This window comes from Lutzomyia longipalpis, chromosome 4 (genome assembly GCF_024334085.1).
Source record: "Lutzomyia longipalpis isolate SR_M1_2022 chromosome 4, ASM2433408v1".
Classification (NCBI taxonomy): Eukaryota; Metazoa; Arthropoda; class Insecta; order Diptera; family Psychodidae; genus Lutzomyia; species Lutzomyia longipalpis.
In genome coordinates, this window is record NC_074710.1 from 13,064,045 (window position 1) to 13,079,045 (window position 15,001).

At 35.8% G+C, this 15,001-nt stretch overlaps 3 protein-coding genes across 4 annotated transcripts; 1 reads left to right on the top strand and 2 right to left on the bottom strand.

Moving 5' to 3' along the window:
- Nucleotides 1-479: 479 nt before the first annotated feature.
- LOC129796442 (USP6 N-terminal-like protein) lies at nucleotides 480-9,174 on the bottom strand. Of its 2 annotated transcripts, none has more exons than XM_055838362.1 (9): nucleotides 8,996-9,174; nucleotides 7,981-8,369; nucleotides 7,412-7,916; nucleotides 4,202-4,347; nucleotides 3,807-4,127; nucleotides 3,557-3,704; nucleotides 3,240-3,459; nucleotides 1,269-1,793; nucleotides 480-1,205 (listed from the first exon to the last, which is right to left on the bottom strand). In XM_055838362.1, exons 2-9 carry the CDS (start codon nucleotides 8,188-8,190, stop codon nucleotides 722-724), a joined length of 2,559 nt encoding a protein of 852 aa, XP_055694337.1. In that variant the 5' UTR covers nucleotides 8,191-8,369; nucleotides 8,996-9,174; the 3' UTR covers nucleotides 480-721. The 2 variants fall into 2 exon arrangements, with proteins under 2 accessions (XP_055694337.1, XP_055694336.1); XM_055838361.1 differs by having other exon boundaries at nucleotides 8,832-9,152.
- Nucleotides 9,175-10,479: 1,305 nt separating this feature from the next.
- LOC129796444 (transmembrane reductase CYB561D2-like) lies at nucleotides 10,480-11,578 on the top strand. The gene is made up of 2 exons (XM_055838364.1): nucleotides 10,480-10,747; nucleotides 10,826-11,578. The coding sequence occupies exons 1-2, from the start codon at nucleotides 10,589-10,591 to the stop codon at nucleotides 11,348-11,350; spliced, it is 684 nt and encodes a 227-aa protein (XP_055694339.1). The 5' UTR covers nucleotides 10,480-10,588; the 3' UTR covers nucleotides 11,351-11,578.
- Nucleotides 11,579-12,677: 1,099 nt separating this feature from the next.
- On the bottom strand, nucleotides 12,678-14,987 carry LOC129796443 (histone deacetylase HDAC1). Its single transcript, XM_055838363.1, has 3 exons — nucleotides 14,835-14,987; nucleotides 14,532-14,644; nucleotides 12,678-14,447 (listed from the first exon to the last, which is right to left on the bottom strand). Exons 1-3 carry the CDS (start codon nucleotides 14,875-14,877, stop codon nucleotides 13,134-13,136), a joined length of 1,470 nt encoding a protein of 489 aa, XP_055694338.1. The 5' UTR covers nucleotides 14,878-14,987; the 3' UTR covers nucleotides 12,678-13,133.
- Nucleotides 14,988-15,001: the final 14 nt, after the last annotated feature.

Here is a 15,001-nt window from a genome sequence, read left to right on the forward strand (position 1 = left end):
TGTGGAAAATATTTAATCAGGCAGGTCTAAAAAAATTAGAATGTGTTTTAGACCCCTTAGCCGAGACACTTTTTGAAATATACGTGAAAATTTTAGTACCCAGACTAAAATTTTAATTTAATAATTAAAATTCTTGAAATATTTTTTTTTTCTGTCAAAGGAAAGTTTGTTTTTATCTGTTTCAGAAAAATTTTAACTAAAATGGAGTCTCAAAGACAAAAATTCCTTAAAATGTATGCAAAGATAGTAAAATGTTTCTAATAAATTAATGGTTTTTGATACCTAATATTTTCATGCAATGTCTTGAAAATTGAAATAAAATTAAAAGAAAAAACAAAAGATTTTCTACGGAATCAAGTCTATTATATTTTCTTTAAAAATGTTTTTCATTTTAAATCAATAATTCAAGGGAATGGGCTTATAGTCCGTTGAATACAGTAAAAAGGAACGGACGCTGAAAAAGGAATTCTAACTGAAAATAATGAATTCATTTCAATTTTATTTTATGAAATTTTTACCAATAAATACCTATAATACATATAATAAATTCAAGGTAATTATTTCTCAATCATAAAAGAAATTATAAAAAAATGAGATAAAGAAATGTTTTTTTTTGGAATCTATAAAATTTCAAAAATTGCGGTCATTTTTTGTGAGATTCTCGTGAAATGTGTTGGGTGGGAAGGAAGTTTTCATTTAAAGTTTCATTTTAATAGAAAAATTAATTTTGCTTCTGTTGAATTGTAATGCGAATCTTATTGGCTTCCGGGGCAGAATTGTGCGTGCGCGCTTTAATTGGGAACTCATACCCACCCCCAAGTGGTTGAACGAGCTTCCTTTCGTGCGCTGGAACGCGTTGTGGGACTTCATGGATGGGCGGAGAGCCACTCAGAAGGAGTGGAATCATTTCATTGACTGGCGTTGCCAGGAGGGATTTTGGACTAGAAGAACTATCATCAGAAGACTTCTTTGGGCGCTCATCGTCATCATCATCCTCCTCCTCATCATCCGCCGCCCCAAGTGGCCGAAGACGTTCGTGCACACCATCAGCTGATGGATGGAGGGACTTGTATTCAATACTCGATGACGACGGGAGGGCTCTGTACTGAATATTGCAATCACTCGCAAAGCGTGAACTATTCTCCTTGCCCACACGTGTGGAGAAGTAGCTGTAGCTGAATTCTTCATCATCTGAGCGCCGGTAACTGTTGCCCGGAATGATTTTTATTAATAAATTCAAATTTAAAAAAAAATAAAATTTTCTTTACCTGTTCTCACTTCGAGACATACGATTATCAATGCCAACCACAACCCTTTCACCACGTCGCTCCTGCTCTTTGCGTGCCAATTCCTCAAAGGACGTCAATTTCTGCCCATTCGCCACTGTTGCGGGTCTCTCCTTGCTCTTCATGTGACTACATTCAATCACAAATTCCGATTCAAGCGCCGACGACGGTGACTTCCGCGACATACTCCCACGGCGCGAAGATGACGACGAATGCCGTCCATTTTCAATTTCACGCAGTGTCTGCACCAATTCCTCATCCGAGCGATACATGGCGGAATTCCTAATGGGTGTCACCTCACCGGACACAACGGAATCCCGCTTCTTCGGTGACACCTCAGTCACACTCCCTGGCAATGTTGTATTATTGCCCCCATTCACCTCTTCCGGTGGCGCAGGGGGCACATAAATTCGCACAATGTCCTGCGGGGAGATGGCTCGTGGAGTTGGGGTGATCATCATTGCAGACGATGTACGTCCCACAATTGACAATGAACAGAATCCCGATCTGTTTTGTAAAGCATTTCAATGAGAAGGGAATTTCTTTGTGAATATTTTTTTTTTATTTTTTAGATTTTTTAAGTTTCCTTTTTGTTTATATATTTTGAAAATATTCAAAGTTCAAAATTAATCAAAATATTATTGAATTAATGCTTCGTAATAATGAGAAGCATTGAAAATAATTCCTATAAATGTTTTTCTTTCATTTTCAATGCCCTGATGATGGTTCCTTTATCAAACCGAAATGCCAAAAATTCAGATGACAAAGTATGATCCAAGAAAATTAATCAATATTCTGCAGTTTATATCTTTTTTTTTCTAAATTCCATTATAGTTGGAATTCTTAGCAAAGAATTGCTCAGTTTTGAAATAAGATCCTTTAATTTTGCAGATAAATATTCCTTAAGCGATAAGGTCGTATTCTGCTACCAAGGAATTCTTGAAATTGAAGAAATTTCAGAACAAATTCTTTGAATTTCGAAGATTTATTGGTCGCAGAATAGAAACCATTAGCTGATATACTTTTACTTTTTTTTTGTTTTATTATTTAGGTTAAGAAAATGTTATTTCAGATACAAAATCCGACAACAAAAGGTTTGAACTAAAACATTGTTTAATGTTTCATTGAATGTCAAAAGAATGCGCTGATTTTATTCCATTTACTTCAACCTGAAATATTTTTTGAATGTTTCACTGAACGTCAAAAGAACGTCCTGTTTTTTATATTTTCCTTTTATGTGTTTACTTTTTGATCTTCTTTTAATTTTTGTGCAGGGCCGGACGTCATTTCGACATCCACAAAGCCCAATTTCATTTCCATTATGTTTGTTGAATGTTTCATTGAATGTCAAAGGAGCGCGTGGATTTTATTTCCTTTTCAATATATCTTTCTATGAGAAGTTCTTTTTTTTTCTTTTTTATATTTTTTTAGGGCCAAACTCCATTTCGTCATCCACACCCCTTATGAGAAGTTTAAGAAAAATGTTTCAGTTGGCGAATTAACCCTTTTGCGTCCACGTGAAACATAGAAACATTGAAACATGCTCTATTTTTATCACGATATTTATTTTCCAAAAGTTTTCAGAAGACATTTTGCAGGAAAAATGTCTTCTTCAGCTTCTATTGCGTCAATTTAATTCATTTCTATCTTTGGAAAACAATTAAATTCATAAATAGTTGGAAAATTAAAATGTTTCACGTTTGAGTTTACGTATGACTCAAGGAAAGCTTATTTTTTGTAAAAAAAATCATCGGCTATTTTTTTTAAAATTGTTTTAAGAATTTTGTACGTCCTAAGACTAAAAATATGCCAGCTCCCCAAACTAAAATGTTGTTTTTCTCATTTTTTTAAACTTTTAATTTTTTTAACTTCAATTTTCAAATCAAAATAGAAGGCGAAAATTTATTTATTTTTTATTTAACGTCAAAATTTTTTTGTAAAAGTTTTACTTACCCAGGACTGCTTTCATCTTCATCTTCAACAACTCCCCCACCCTCAGTGTGAAGACTCTGCGTATCATCTTGATGGTGAAAGATATCGGACGTTTGATGTGACCTCTGACCACCGGAAAAGATACTCAAATCCGCCGTGGATGTTACCGAAGTATCTGCTAGGGATTTCCTCGAACTTCCCAATCCCAGTGATCCACCATCTTCTGATTCAGCTACATGAACTACTCCTCCCAAACATAGAAAATAAAATTAAAATTAATTCAAAAATCTTTAAGAAATTAATAAAGTTTAAAAAAAATAAATAAAAAGTATTCTCACCATTATTTATTTGACTATTTGATCCACCAATTGCACCTTCAGACAAGCGAGATTCAGCAATTTCCTGTGCCGTCAGTTCTCGCTGTAATATTACATTTTCCGTAACTTCTCTCTCCGTTTCTGAGAATATTGACTTTCGCCTTCCAATCTGTGGTAAAGAAAAGGACAAAAATTTATTTATTTTCCCCTTAAAATTTCAGCTTATTTTACAAATGGATAGAAAATCCCAAAAAGAATAATCGGTAGTGACCTTTGACTCAATACTTGGCTCCCTAAATTCCCCAAAGGGTCGCTTTGGTAATTCATTAGCACCCGGTGGTGGTGGTAAGTCCAATTTGTGCTTCCGCAACTCCTCCATACACTGCTCCAGTGTCTTAATCACATAATCATCATCATACCCAAAATCCGTATGTAGCTGCACTTGCAAATATTGCACAATTAAATCCATATCCTTGAGCTTTAGTATTTTATTTCGGTGCAATTTTAGCACTGAGTACGCCATCCCCGTAACAACCTTCTCACCATCAAGCAAATAAATATCCCAAACTCGAAGGCAGAGACTGAACGGAATCTACAAAAAAAATTACATTTTAATTTATTTCTCCATTTACGCAACAAAACAAAAATTAAATTCTTCCAACTTACTCGTTCAACGAAAATCACAAAGAACCATTTTAGTGAGTAGAGTATTGAATCGAGATTGAATTGATCAAAATGCTTTTTTAGCTTTGGAAGAAATTTTGTGACTATCTTATCATGATGCGCCAAGAAGCGTGTCAACTTTGGAAAACCTTTAAAAGAAAAAAAAATCAGGAAGAATTATTTTAATCTGAAAAATAAGATTTTAAAATCATTTTATGTAAAAAAATCTTAATTTTTTATTTAGTAGTTTAGAGTTTTTTTTAATTAGTGTTCTGTACAAAAGAATTGATAGATTTGTTAGTTCTAAAAAAATTAGAACTTTTCAACCTTTTTTTTAGCCATGACACATTCCTTTTATGTACATTAAAAAAAAGATTTTAGAACTGAAAACTTTTCAAGTTTTAAAAACCTGTACCTAAGACTATTTTTTAATCTTATTGTTTATTTTTATTGTTACTAAAATCTCAAAATTTCTTGTAAAAATGTCAAATTTTCTTCTGTGTCTGTATTTTGGTGCATTAAAAAAAAGATTTATTTCTGTTTGGAATTTAAAACTTTACAAAAATTAGCAAGCAAAGATTCGAAAAAAAAAAAAGATTTTACCTCTTCAAAGGAGTTTATTCAGGCCAGTATGAAAGATGATCCTCTATCGCAGAACAATTTTAACCCATTCCATCTTGTAGAAGATCAAAAAACATTGAAGAATCGCGAGAGAAACTCCTCAAAATCCACTGGGATCACATCGAAAAGTGCAAATAAAAATTGCAAAAAAATTCAAATATTGCGACGCCATTCGACGTTTTTTTCCCTATAAAAAATGTTTCAAAAGTTTTCTGTAGACTTGTCGCTCATTTTCCGTGGAGTTTTTTTCTAGTCAAAATAAATGTTTATTATTTTGTTTCTGGAGTGATTTCTACATCTGAATCTGTGAAATCTTTTGCTCCTTGGAAGTCTGTGCATCTAATGGTACTCTCAAAGCACTGAGAAAACAAACTCATTGAGAGTTTATTGCTGAGAATAATTTCATGAGACTTCCGGATGTCTTTCTTGACATTGCAGCCTCCTCGAGAGCGGATGCAGCAAGGGAGAGGGCATAGAATCTCTGTTCACTGCCCATTGATTCAATTTGAATGTGCCGGAGCAAATCTTTCGCTTCCGGAAGTCCCAATTTCTACAGCAAAACCTCATGGGCATTCTACAAAAAAGATCTCTGAGAGGCAAAATGAGAGTTGGGAATCACTTTTGTCAGCTCCAGGGAGTCATTGCTCTTGGGAAAGATGAATGGGAAGACGGTGATGAAGATTTTGTGGACTTGCTCAGTGTTCCAATCTCAGAAGGAGACTTTCAGGAGCAATATCAGAAATGTCTTCCGTGCTGGTCATGATTTGCTTGATGACTCCGTCGAATGTTTCCGGATACTGACTAATAAACTGATTTCTACATCTGAATCAGGTATATTGCGCTGGATGGGATTCAACTCGGTAAGATTTGCTAAAATTCTCACTACCAAAGAGTCCCAAGAAATGTAAAAATATTTGTTTTGATTCGCAAGGGGCTGGTTCTATCAATCTCCCTCAGCTTCATTTCGCTGTGGATCACCTGATTCATATTTAGAAATCACTCCAGAAACGAAAAAATATACATTTATTTTGACTGGAGAAAAACTCCACGGAAAATGAGCGACAAGTCTACAAAAAAGTTTTGAAACATTTTTTATAGGGAAAAAAACGTCAAATGGCGTCGCAATATTTGAATTTTTTTGCAATTTTTATTTGCACTTTTCGATGTGATCCCAGTGGATTTTGGGGAGTTTCTCTCGCGATTCTTCAATGTTTTTTGATCCTCTACAAGATGGAATGGGTTAAAATTGTTCTGCGATAGAGGATCATCTTTCATACTGGCCTGAATAAACTCCTTTGTAGAACATCAAAATATTTTTTTTTAAAAATCAAGGAGTGTTTATCTGCCGAATTTTTTGACTATTTTGGCGAATAATCCGAAGATTAGCGAATAATCACAATAGTTCCGAAGATCTGAATATTCTCATTTTCAGCTGGAATTTAGTACTTCATCATTTCTGTTATTTCTAACCTTTTAATATTGTAAAAAATCAGTGTATTGCCCGATATATGTATGCCTTGCTTATTCTAAGGGCATATTTTAAACAATTAAGTAAACAGTAAATAAATCTATAATTTGCTACTTTCTCAGTTAGAATTTACTTTTATTTAGTACCTAGTTATTCGTCTTTTTAGTACTTTTCCGGCTTAAAATTAATACTTTTTCTTTTTGAAAATACATATAACATTTTCAGTTAAAATTTACTATATTTTTAGCTAGAATTTAGTATGTTTTCGATTAAAATTTAGTACTTTTAATTATTGAATTTACTTCTTAACATTGAATTTTCAAAAAATACTAAATTATAGCTGAAGCAATATTAAATTCAAGCCGAAAGAGTACTAACTTCAATAATTACAAGTACTAAATTTTATCCAAAAACATAGTAAACTCTAGCTGAAACAGTATATAGAATACAATAGGAAAAAAGGTACTAAATTTAAGCCTATAAAGTGTTAAATTGAATTCTTCTTCTTCGACTAGAATTTAGTACTTTTTAGGCTTTTGCTCCTAAGTCTCTACCAATTTAAGACTAAAAATAAAATAAAATGTTCGTCTGCTGAATCTTTCAATATCTTTGGCGAATCATTAGAATAATCTGAATATTTTCAGGCAGAAAAAAGATTTTCACCCCTTGAAAAAAAATATATTTTACATTTTTTTTTAATATTCTGAATTCTATCAGAAATATCAAATAAAATTCTGTAACTTTAAATCTCTTAATGACAACATCATTTGCGCTACAAAATTGAAAGCACGAAGCCTTTAAAATACAAAGAAGTCTATTCATTCTAGTTCCTGTTATTACCTCATCTGTTATGTTTTTCTCGAATGATTTTCTGTGCTATTTGTATGAATTTCGTTTGTTCTTTGTGTATCATTGAAGACAGGTAATGACTCAAATAAATATGAATAGACTCCTTTTCATGATTTAAAATCTATCTAAAACGGTCTAATTTTTAGTACATCTTTGGAAAGTAAATTCAATGCAAAATTCAAAGATTTCAAGAGTTTCTTGGTCGCTGAGTAAAGCCCATTTTTTTATATTAAATCATTGAATCAACTATTAAGAGAAAAAGCTTTTTAACTTACCTTCAATGTAGAGCCCATGCATGGCGTATTTTTTGTCCGCTAGGAGTACACTAAGTGCCCAAAATGCCTCCTCTTCGTCCATGTACATGAGAAGCACCCCAGCAAGTCCCGACATTCCCTGACAATAGCCCACTTCCATGTTGTACATGCTGTACGCTGTGAGAACATTGAACAGGCTCTGCTGCTTTATGCTGTAGCGTTCGCGGTAAAAGAGATGCTCCCGGAATTGTCGATTTACATCTGAATCAATTTGACGCGCTTCAGTGCTACATTGCCGTGCCAAACGCAGCATTTTCTTGTACACATCCTTCTGTTTTGCCATAACTTCCTCCAAATTGAGTAACTTCACCCAAACTTTCGAACGTAACTTATCGGGAATACCTTTGTACACACGACTATGTAGCTTCTCAGCTGTTTCCCGACTATTCCACTTATTCAGCATCTTCAGCCACTTCTTCACGCGTTCCAATTCAATGGCACGCGCTTTTGCCTCATTGGGATTCACCTGGAAGTGCAAAAGCATTACAAAAAAATGCTTTTGAAGATGAAATTAATTCTTTTTTCTTTACCTTTTGGGGTAAACGACGATCGTGTATGAAACCGTAACGATCTGTTTGGTGATAAACTTCAAAACCAGGATCTTCCCAGGGATCAATTTCAGCTCCTGGCTCACGTCCCTTCTCATAGCGCTGAAAGAGCTTCTCACGCTCCTCATTTGCACGTGCAATGAGAGCTGCTGCTGCATCCTCATCCATTTTTCCACCTCTACTCGCTGCCATTTCCCGTATTTTCCTCTCTCAATCGATTTAATTGCTCAATTTCCTTACATCTTGAACTTTTTTATTATTAGATTTTTCACATTTACAAAGCGAAGAATTTTTATGCATCTTCCGCTCTTGTTGGAATCAATTTCTTATCAATTTTATATTCTTTGGTTTTTTTCTAAATGAAATAATAACTGAAAAGTAATAAAATAATTAAAATTAATTTTCTTACTTTTTTTTTTAACAAATTAGGTTCAAAATTCGTTCAAATCAACAATCAAAATTCAAATTTAAAAGTGAAATACATTGGTCCAGCCGGGTAGGATATTTGGTAAAAAGGACATTTCAATTCAAAGCATGTCCCACTGGGTTTTAATTTTTTTTGTACGTACATCAATTTATGCAGAATTTTATAATTTCTCCCCCGCAATTGAACCTACGGGGGAAGCATAAAAACCACCCCCACAACATAATCATAAGGATTCAATTTAATTTGAGAAAAAGGGCGAAACACCCACTTTTTGCACACCCACTTTCTTCAATCAAAATAATTTTTTTCCTTCTCTGCCTGAACTTTCGGGTAAGAAAGGTTAATAATTCTCTTTAGCGAGAGCACAAAACAGTTATTTTTTACATTAAAACTTTTACTTAATTACTTTTTAATTGATTTCTTTGCGTTTCAAACAAGAGAATGCTTGTTGCTTTTCTTTTCACCCAAGAAATGAATTCTTCTCAAAATGTGAGAGAAGAAAATTATTTTCACGGATTTTTCATGCAAATTTTCACGCGTGCCCCCCTTTCAGAGGCCACCCACTCTCACCCCTTTTTCCAATGAATCACACAACATCCACCACAAACATTTCCTTCACTTTTTGTTTCCACAAAATGCAAAAAATAAAAACTCCACCACAAATTGTTTAGAATAATAAAAAAGAAATTTTTTCGTCACGAAGTGAAAAAAATTCACACACACTCAATGACAGATGTCAAAATTAATCTACTCACGCATAATGCCTTGCACAGCGATGAGGGGGTAAGGTCTTTGTTTGTAGTTGTGCGGAAAAATTTTAAAATATTTATTTTCCGGGAAAAACTCATTTTTGGGGCGCCAAAAGTTGGCGGGTGGCTCAGTAGGGCCCAAAGTACATTCAGTAAAAATTTGGGGGCGCAACTCGCTGGATTTTTTTGTGGAATTTGCACGACTTTTTCTGGCGCAGATTTTGAGAGTTTTGAACTGGGGACGCCAAACGACGCGGCGTCGCTTCCTGGTCACAAAAAACGCACTTTCGCTGGGAAATTCGGCGGAAAACGCGAGAAAATTGCGAAAAACTGAAAGTGTGAGGGAGACAGTATCAATTTTGTGCACCGTCTCATTTTCTCTTGAGCAAACTAAACAGCGCCATATAACATCTGGTCCAAATAATAAAATTTGAACTTTAACGAACTTTTTTTTTCGTTTTTCCAAAAATGCGATTTTTCTTGTTTTTCCGCCAATTTTTTGGGCATAAGATGCATTTTTAGGACTTCTGGGACACTTACGGGTGCTTCGGGGCCCCCGGGGAGCTTCTCCGTGCGGAATTTGGAGCCCGCGGAAATTTTGACGGTTGGGTTAGAAATTTTAAATTTTTGACGGTTGGGGATTTTACACGCACTTTTTTTCCCGGAAATGGAAAATGTTTTCCTGGTCACAAAAAACAATTTCCCCGGAAAATTTGGCGAAAAACGCAAGAAAATTGCGAAAAACTGAATGTGTGAGGGTGACGGATAGCGGTGAAATGCATCCATCTCATTTTCTCTTCAACAAAATGTACCAAAAAGGGCGCCAAATTCAAAAACTAGTAAAGAAAGCATTAAAATTATATGGGAGCGCTACGAAGGGGGGCTCTGGGGTAAAATGAATGTCCTTGGTGAAAACCGCCTGGTATCAGGAGACACTGTACCAATTTTCATCGCGATCGGACCAACAACGGTGTAGAAATGCATAGCTGAAAACAGACACGAAATCCTTTATTTGCAGATAAAAAAAAGAACACAGCTAAAAAAAACAAACATTTTTATTTATGATGTCGCATTTGCGAGAGAGAGGAGTTAGAATCCCATATATGTAGTTGAAAAGATCTTACAGAAATTCTCCATGATCGGCCCAGCCGTTTCGGAGGAGTTCATTTCCCACAAAGAAAATTCTGACTTTCTTTTATCAAGAAAAGATAATTTTTAAAATAATTTTGTTTGTTAATTTTATGCATCGCTCAATTTGGATTTTCGCGCTCTAGTCTGCTGTTGTTTTGATTACTCGTCGGAATTCACCACATCTGGGGAAGCCCCAAGCTTTCCCGTGCGACGAATAAAAAGTTAGATCATCCTCTGCAGACGTTGCACTCATTTAGCAGATCACAGAGATTATAGCATAGAGATGAACACAGAGCTTCAAACTCCATTAACATGGGTGCAAATTGTGATGGATTTAGTGGTGCAAAGTCTCCTGTTCATCTTTACAGCCTACATTGTCTACCTGAGTTTCTCCCACAGTGCCTTCCTCTTTGCATGGCATCCGGCATTGTTAACAATTGGGGTAAGAAGTTTTATTTCTGATTTCCTTTGTTCATCACTTTAGCCCCTTTTCTCACTTATAAATCGTTCGTCTTGGTAGTACACCGTCTTCATGTCAGAAGCAATTCTGTCGTTTTCGGAGAATAATCTTCTGATCAGAAATCGAAGTTTCCAATGGAGAGTTCGTTTTCATTGGATTATGCAGACAATTGGGGGTGTATTGAGCACAGCTGGCTTCATTGCTATTCTGGCTCATAAGTTTGTCAATGACAAACATCATTTCCACACGTATCACGCAATTGTGGGACTCATCACTTTCATCTTGACTGCTCTTGTTGGTGTTGGGGGTGTATGGACAAAGTACAGCTATAACCTCCGGCAGTACCTACGTCCAGTGCTGGCTAAACTAATCCACGGCGCCTTGGGGAGTATTCTTTACTTTTTGGCTGTGATAACAATGATCCTTGGTCTATACTCCAACTTCTTCGTACGCTCCAGTTTCTCATCGGCCAGAGGAATTGGAATCTTTATTCTCATCATTACTGCAACGTACGTTCTCATTAAACCACTGACAAGCTGCCTTATGCGCTTCCGAAGTGCTCCAATGCGAGTCAGCAGTCTCTGACCAAAGATCTTATTTTACGTGATATCGATTGCAGCTTTTCCGTTTATTTCTTGCGATTCCGGTAAATGTGATATTGACAGAGGAAATTCATTTCTATGAATCTCAGATTATTATGAATTATTTATAATGAGCGAGAGTAGTACATCCAAGTTTATCTTATACCAGATCTCCATTGTATTTTTACATATTTCTTTGAGTATAAGAAAATAAAAAAAATCTTTTGAGAGAGTAGTTTTTTTTCATTTTCGTCTTATAATTTTGAGGATCAAGAGGAATAAACTCAGAGTGTGCGACAAGCTCGGATTGACACGGACCCTTGACGCCCCCGGAGAGAGCACCTCAGCTCCCACCAAAAAAGCTAAAATAACCACGTCAAGAAAACAACCATCAAGATAAGCTCAAGTTTCTTAAGGCAGGCTTAACTTTTTTTTAAAGAAGGTTTATGTTTTCTAAGCTACCCAAAGCTATTTAGGCTAAGCCTAAATTTTATACGCTTAAACCTAGTTCTTATCAGCTAGGCCTAATTTTTAAGCTAAGTGTAAATCATTTAGATTATTGGCCTAAATTTTTTAAGTAAGAATCTATACCTTTTCTGTGTTTAGTTTAATATTTTAATGCTAGACCCGAGTTTTTTAAGCAACAATTTTTATTTTTAGGTTACTTGTAAAATTATTAAACCTTAACCTAGGTTTTTCGGCTAGGAGTATTTTTTCAGTTAGGTGTAAAATCATATACACTAGGCCTAAGTTTTTAAAATTAAGTTCTAGTTTTTTAGGCCAGGCTTAAATCTTTTGGATTAGTCCAAAATCGTTATAATTTGACTCTATTTATTTAGGCTAAGCTTATATTTTAAATGTAAGGTCATTCCAAATAGGAGCCTAATGCATTTTTATAATTATTTTTTTTCCAGTTCTCAATGCGCGAAGACAGCCATGTGAAGGTATATTTTGATCGTTTTCAACATGCATCGTATTTTTATCTAAACTTAAAAAAAAATTTAAAACCAGCTTAAAAAATTAGGATTTGCTTTAAAGAAAATAAAACATCCTCTTAAAGTGACTAAGCTAGATTTCAACCAGTCACAACAAGCCTTTAATATAAAAAAAATAAGCATTTCTTTTTTTTTTAATTTATTAAAGCCTTTTTTTTGCCGTAGCTATTTTTTAAATTTCATTTAGAAAAAGAAATAAGTCCATCAATCAATAAATTAAAGAAAAATATTATCCATCCCAGGGATCACAGAACTTCCTCTTCATGCAAATAAAATAAATTCCTTCCGGCTCTTAATATCTCAAATATTTCAATAAATTCAATGAAAAAAAAGTCCTTCAAGACAAAATTGAAATTTTATTATTTTCAGTTTATAATTCACAATAGAATCATTGGTAAAAATATATTCTCTATTTTTTTCTTTAATTTAAATATTATTTACTTCACCTAATTCTTAATGAGAATCAGATTACTTTTTTTTCTTTAACTTAAAATTAGCCTTTAATTAAACCTTTTTTTTCTTTTATCTTCTGTATAAATTTTTGAACATCTCTATTGCTTTTATTGAAAGGAATTTAAATAAAAATGCAGTTTATTATTAAAAAAAATAAAATAAAATAAAAACAATGACATTTAAAGCCATAGAAGGGAAGAATTTATGTTGAAAGTTATGAGATGCATATCCATGAGTTGGGCTTAAAATTGGATCTTACCTTATGCTTTGTAAAATTTCTATGCTTGCGCGGGAGATGTGAAGAGATCGCAAAGATCGAGAGAGAGAAAGAGAGGATGCTTAAATGGCATCAGCCTTAACTTCAGCAGGTGGATTTGGTTCTGCTGCAGCAGGTGTTTCAGCAGGCTTCTTCTCATCCTTCACTTCCACAGTTTCGGCCGTTTTTGGGCCATCCTGAGACTTTTCTGTTCGTTGTTTCTTTCGTGGATTCCCCTTGTAGGATCTATTGTCACGACGACCACCATCCCCAGCTGGTCCTTCGGTGTCTGAGTCGGAAAATTCATTGTCCGGATTGATTTTCTTATCTTTATCGCTCTGCGTCACACGCACATCCTTGTCCACTTTATCTTCATCATCTGACTCATCTTTCACACTATCCTCGGGGATTGCTTGTACCTGAACCCCTGGGGAATGTGGCAACATCCGGAGGTTCTCAAAGAGACGATTCTTTATCTTCTCGAGGTATTCACTCGTATTTTGATTTGTCATATTACTCGGACTAATGTGAAGCTTAAAGTCCGGACCGAAATACTCAAAGTAGTCATTGTAGGGCAACTCATTGGCAATCTCAATGCCCAGCGCCACGGAAGTCTCATACGTCCAGCATCGGGAGACATTGCGAATGGTGTAGCCCCCACCGCCGACCATCAGGAAGGGTAGATTGTAGTTCTTGACGAACTCCACGCACTTCCCGTGCCCTTTGACGGTTAAATTGAAGCACCCCAGACGATCACCCGTGAGTGAATCAGCTCCACATTGGAGTACAACAGCAGACGGTTGGAAGGTTTCCATGACTTTGGATATTATGGGCACAAAGATCGAATCATACGACTCATCGTCCATCCCATCACGCAGTGGGATATTCACGGCGTAGTATTTGCCCTTTCCTGCCCCAATATCACGGAGATCACCTGTTCCGGGGAAGTATTCGCCGTACTTGTGGAAGCTCACCGTCATGACGCGATCTGTTGTGTAGAAAGCCTCCTCCACGCCGTCCCCATGGTGCACATCGATGTCAATGTAGAGCACTCGTTGGTGATATTTGAGCAACTCCAAGATCCCCAGGACAATGTCGTTGACGTAGCAAAAGCCCGATGCTTCGGATTTCTTGGCATGATGCAAACCACCGCCCCAATTGATACAAATCTCCGACGCCTGCTTATTCAGCTTCACAGCCGCTGCGACGGAACCACCTGCTGAGAGTTGACAAAACTCATAGAGACCATCGAAGACGGGACAATCCTCACCAACGTTGAAGCGCTGCATTTGCTTATTGTACTCAGACATGTTATCCGGGCGTATGGAACGGAGGAAGCGAATGTAGTCATCTGAGTGGAATTTTGTCATTTCATCAGCTGTGGCTTTATGTGGTCTCTGGAAAAGAAAGATTTCCCCTTATTTTCCAACTCTCTGCTATACAGTACAAAACAAAGAAAGAAATTGGTGAAGAAAACTCACATAAATCTCCATTTTCCTGTACAATCCATAATTCAGGAGGAGGTTGTGCGTCATCCTTATACGATGTGGCTTCATCGGATGCCCCTGGCCATAGTAGTAGTTTCCAATATCACCTGGAAAAAATGCGAGAAAATCTCATTAATTTCAAAAATCTCACGGAGATAATAAATCGTGGCGGCAAGCATAGTTTTTTGGCGTCTAAGGCCATTGTGCCTCACATCGATCAACCATACAGCCGCTTCGGAAGATTTATCGGCATTTTCATCAAATCTACCAAAAGGAAATTTCTGAATTTTCACTTACTATCGTAGTAGTAGCAAACGCGTTTCTTGCTGTGTGCCTGCATCGTGGAAAATGGGTTTTTGTCACTTTATTTTGAGGAAAATCTTCACTGCGAGCCAAGCTTTTCTTATGCGCTGCTTTTAAAAACCCTTCAACGAATGTGCTCAAAGCTTCAAAAGAAAATATGA

Coding starts and splice junctions, on each gene's coding strand:
- LOC129796442 (XM_055838362.1), bottom strand. CDS start 8,190: ATGGCAGCGAGTAGAGGTGGAAAAATGGATGAGGATGCAGCAGCAGCT. Junction 7,917..7,980: donor ATCGTCGTTTACCCCAAAAG/GTAAAGAAAAAA, acceptor TTGCACTTCCAG/GTGAATCCCAATGAGGCAAA. Junction 4,348..7,411: donor GCATGGGCTCTACATTGAAG/GTAAGTTAAAAA, acceptor TTTCTTTTAAAG/GTTTTCCAAAGTTGACACGC.
- LOC129796444 (XM_055838364.1), top strand. CDS start 10,589: ATGAACACAGAGCTTCAAACTCCATTAACATGGGTGCAAATTGTGATG. Junction 10,748..10,825: donor CGGCATTGTTAACAATTGGG/GTAAGAAGTTTT, acceptor TCGTCTTGGTAG/TACACCGTCTTCATGTCAGA.
- LOC129796443 (XM_055838363.1), bottom strand. CDS start 14,877: ATGCAGGCACACAGCAAGAAACGCGTTTGCTACTACTACGATA. Junction 14,645..14,834: donor CGTTTGCTACTACTACGATA/GTAAGTGAAAAT, acceptor CATTTTTTCCAG/GTGATATTGGAAACTACTAC. Junction 14,448..14,531: donor ACAGGAAAATGGAGATTTAT/GTGAGTTTTCTT, acceptor TTTCTTTTCCAG/AGACCACATAAAGCCACAGC.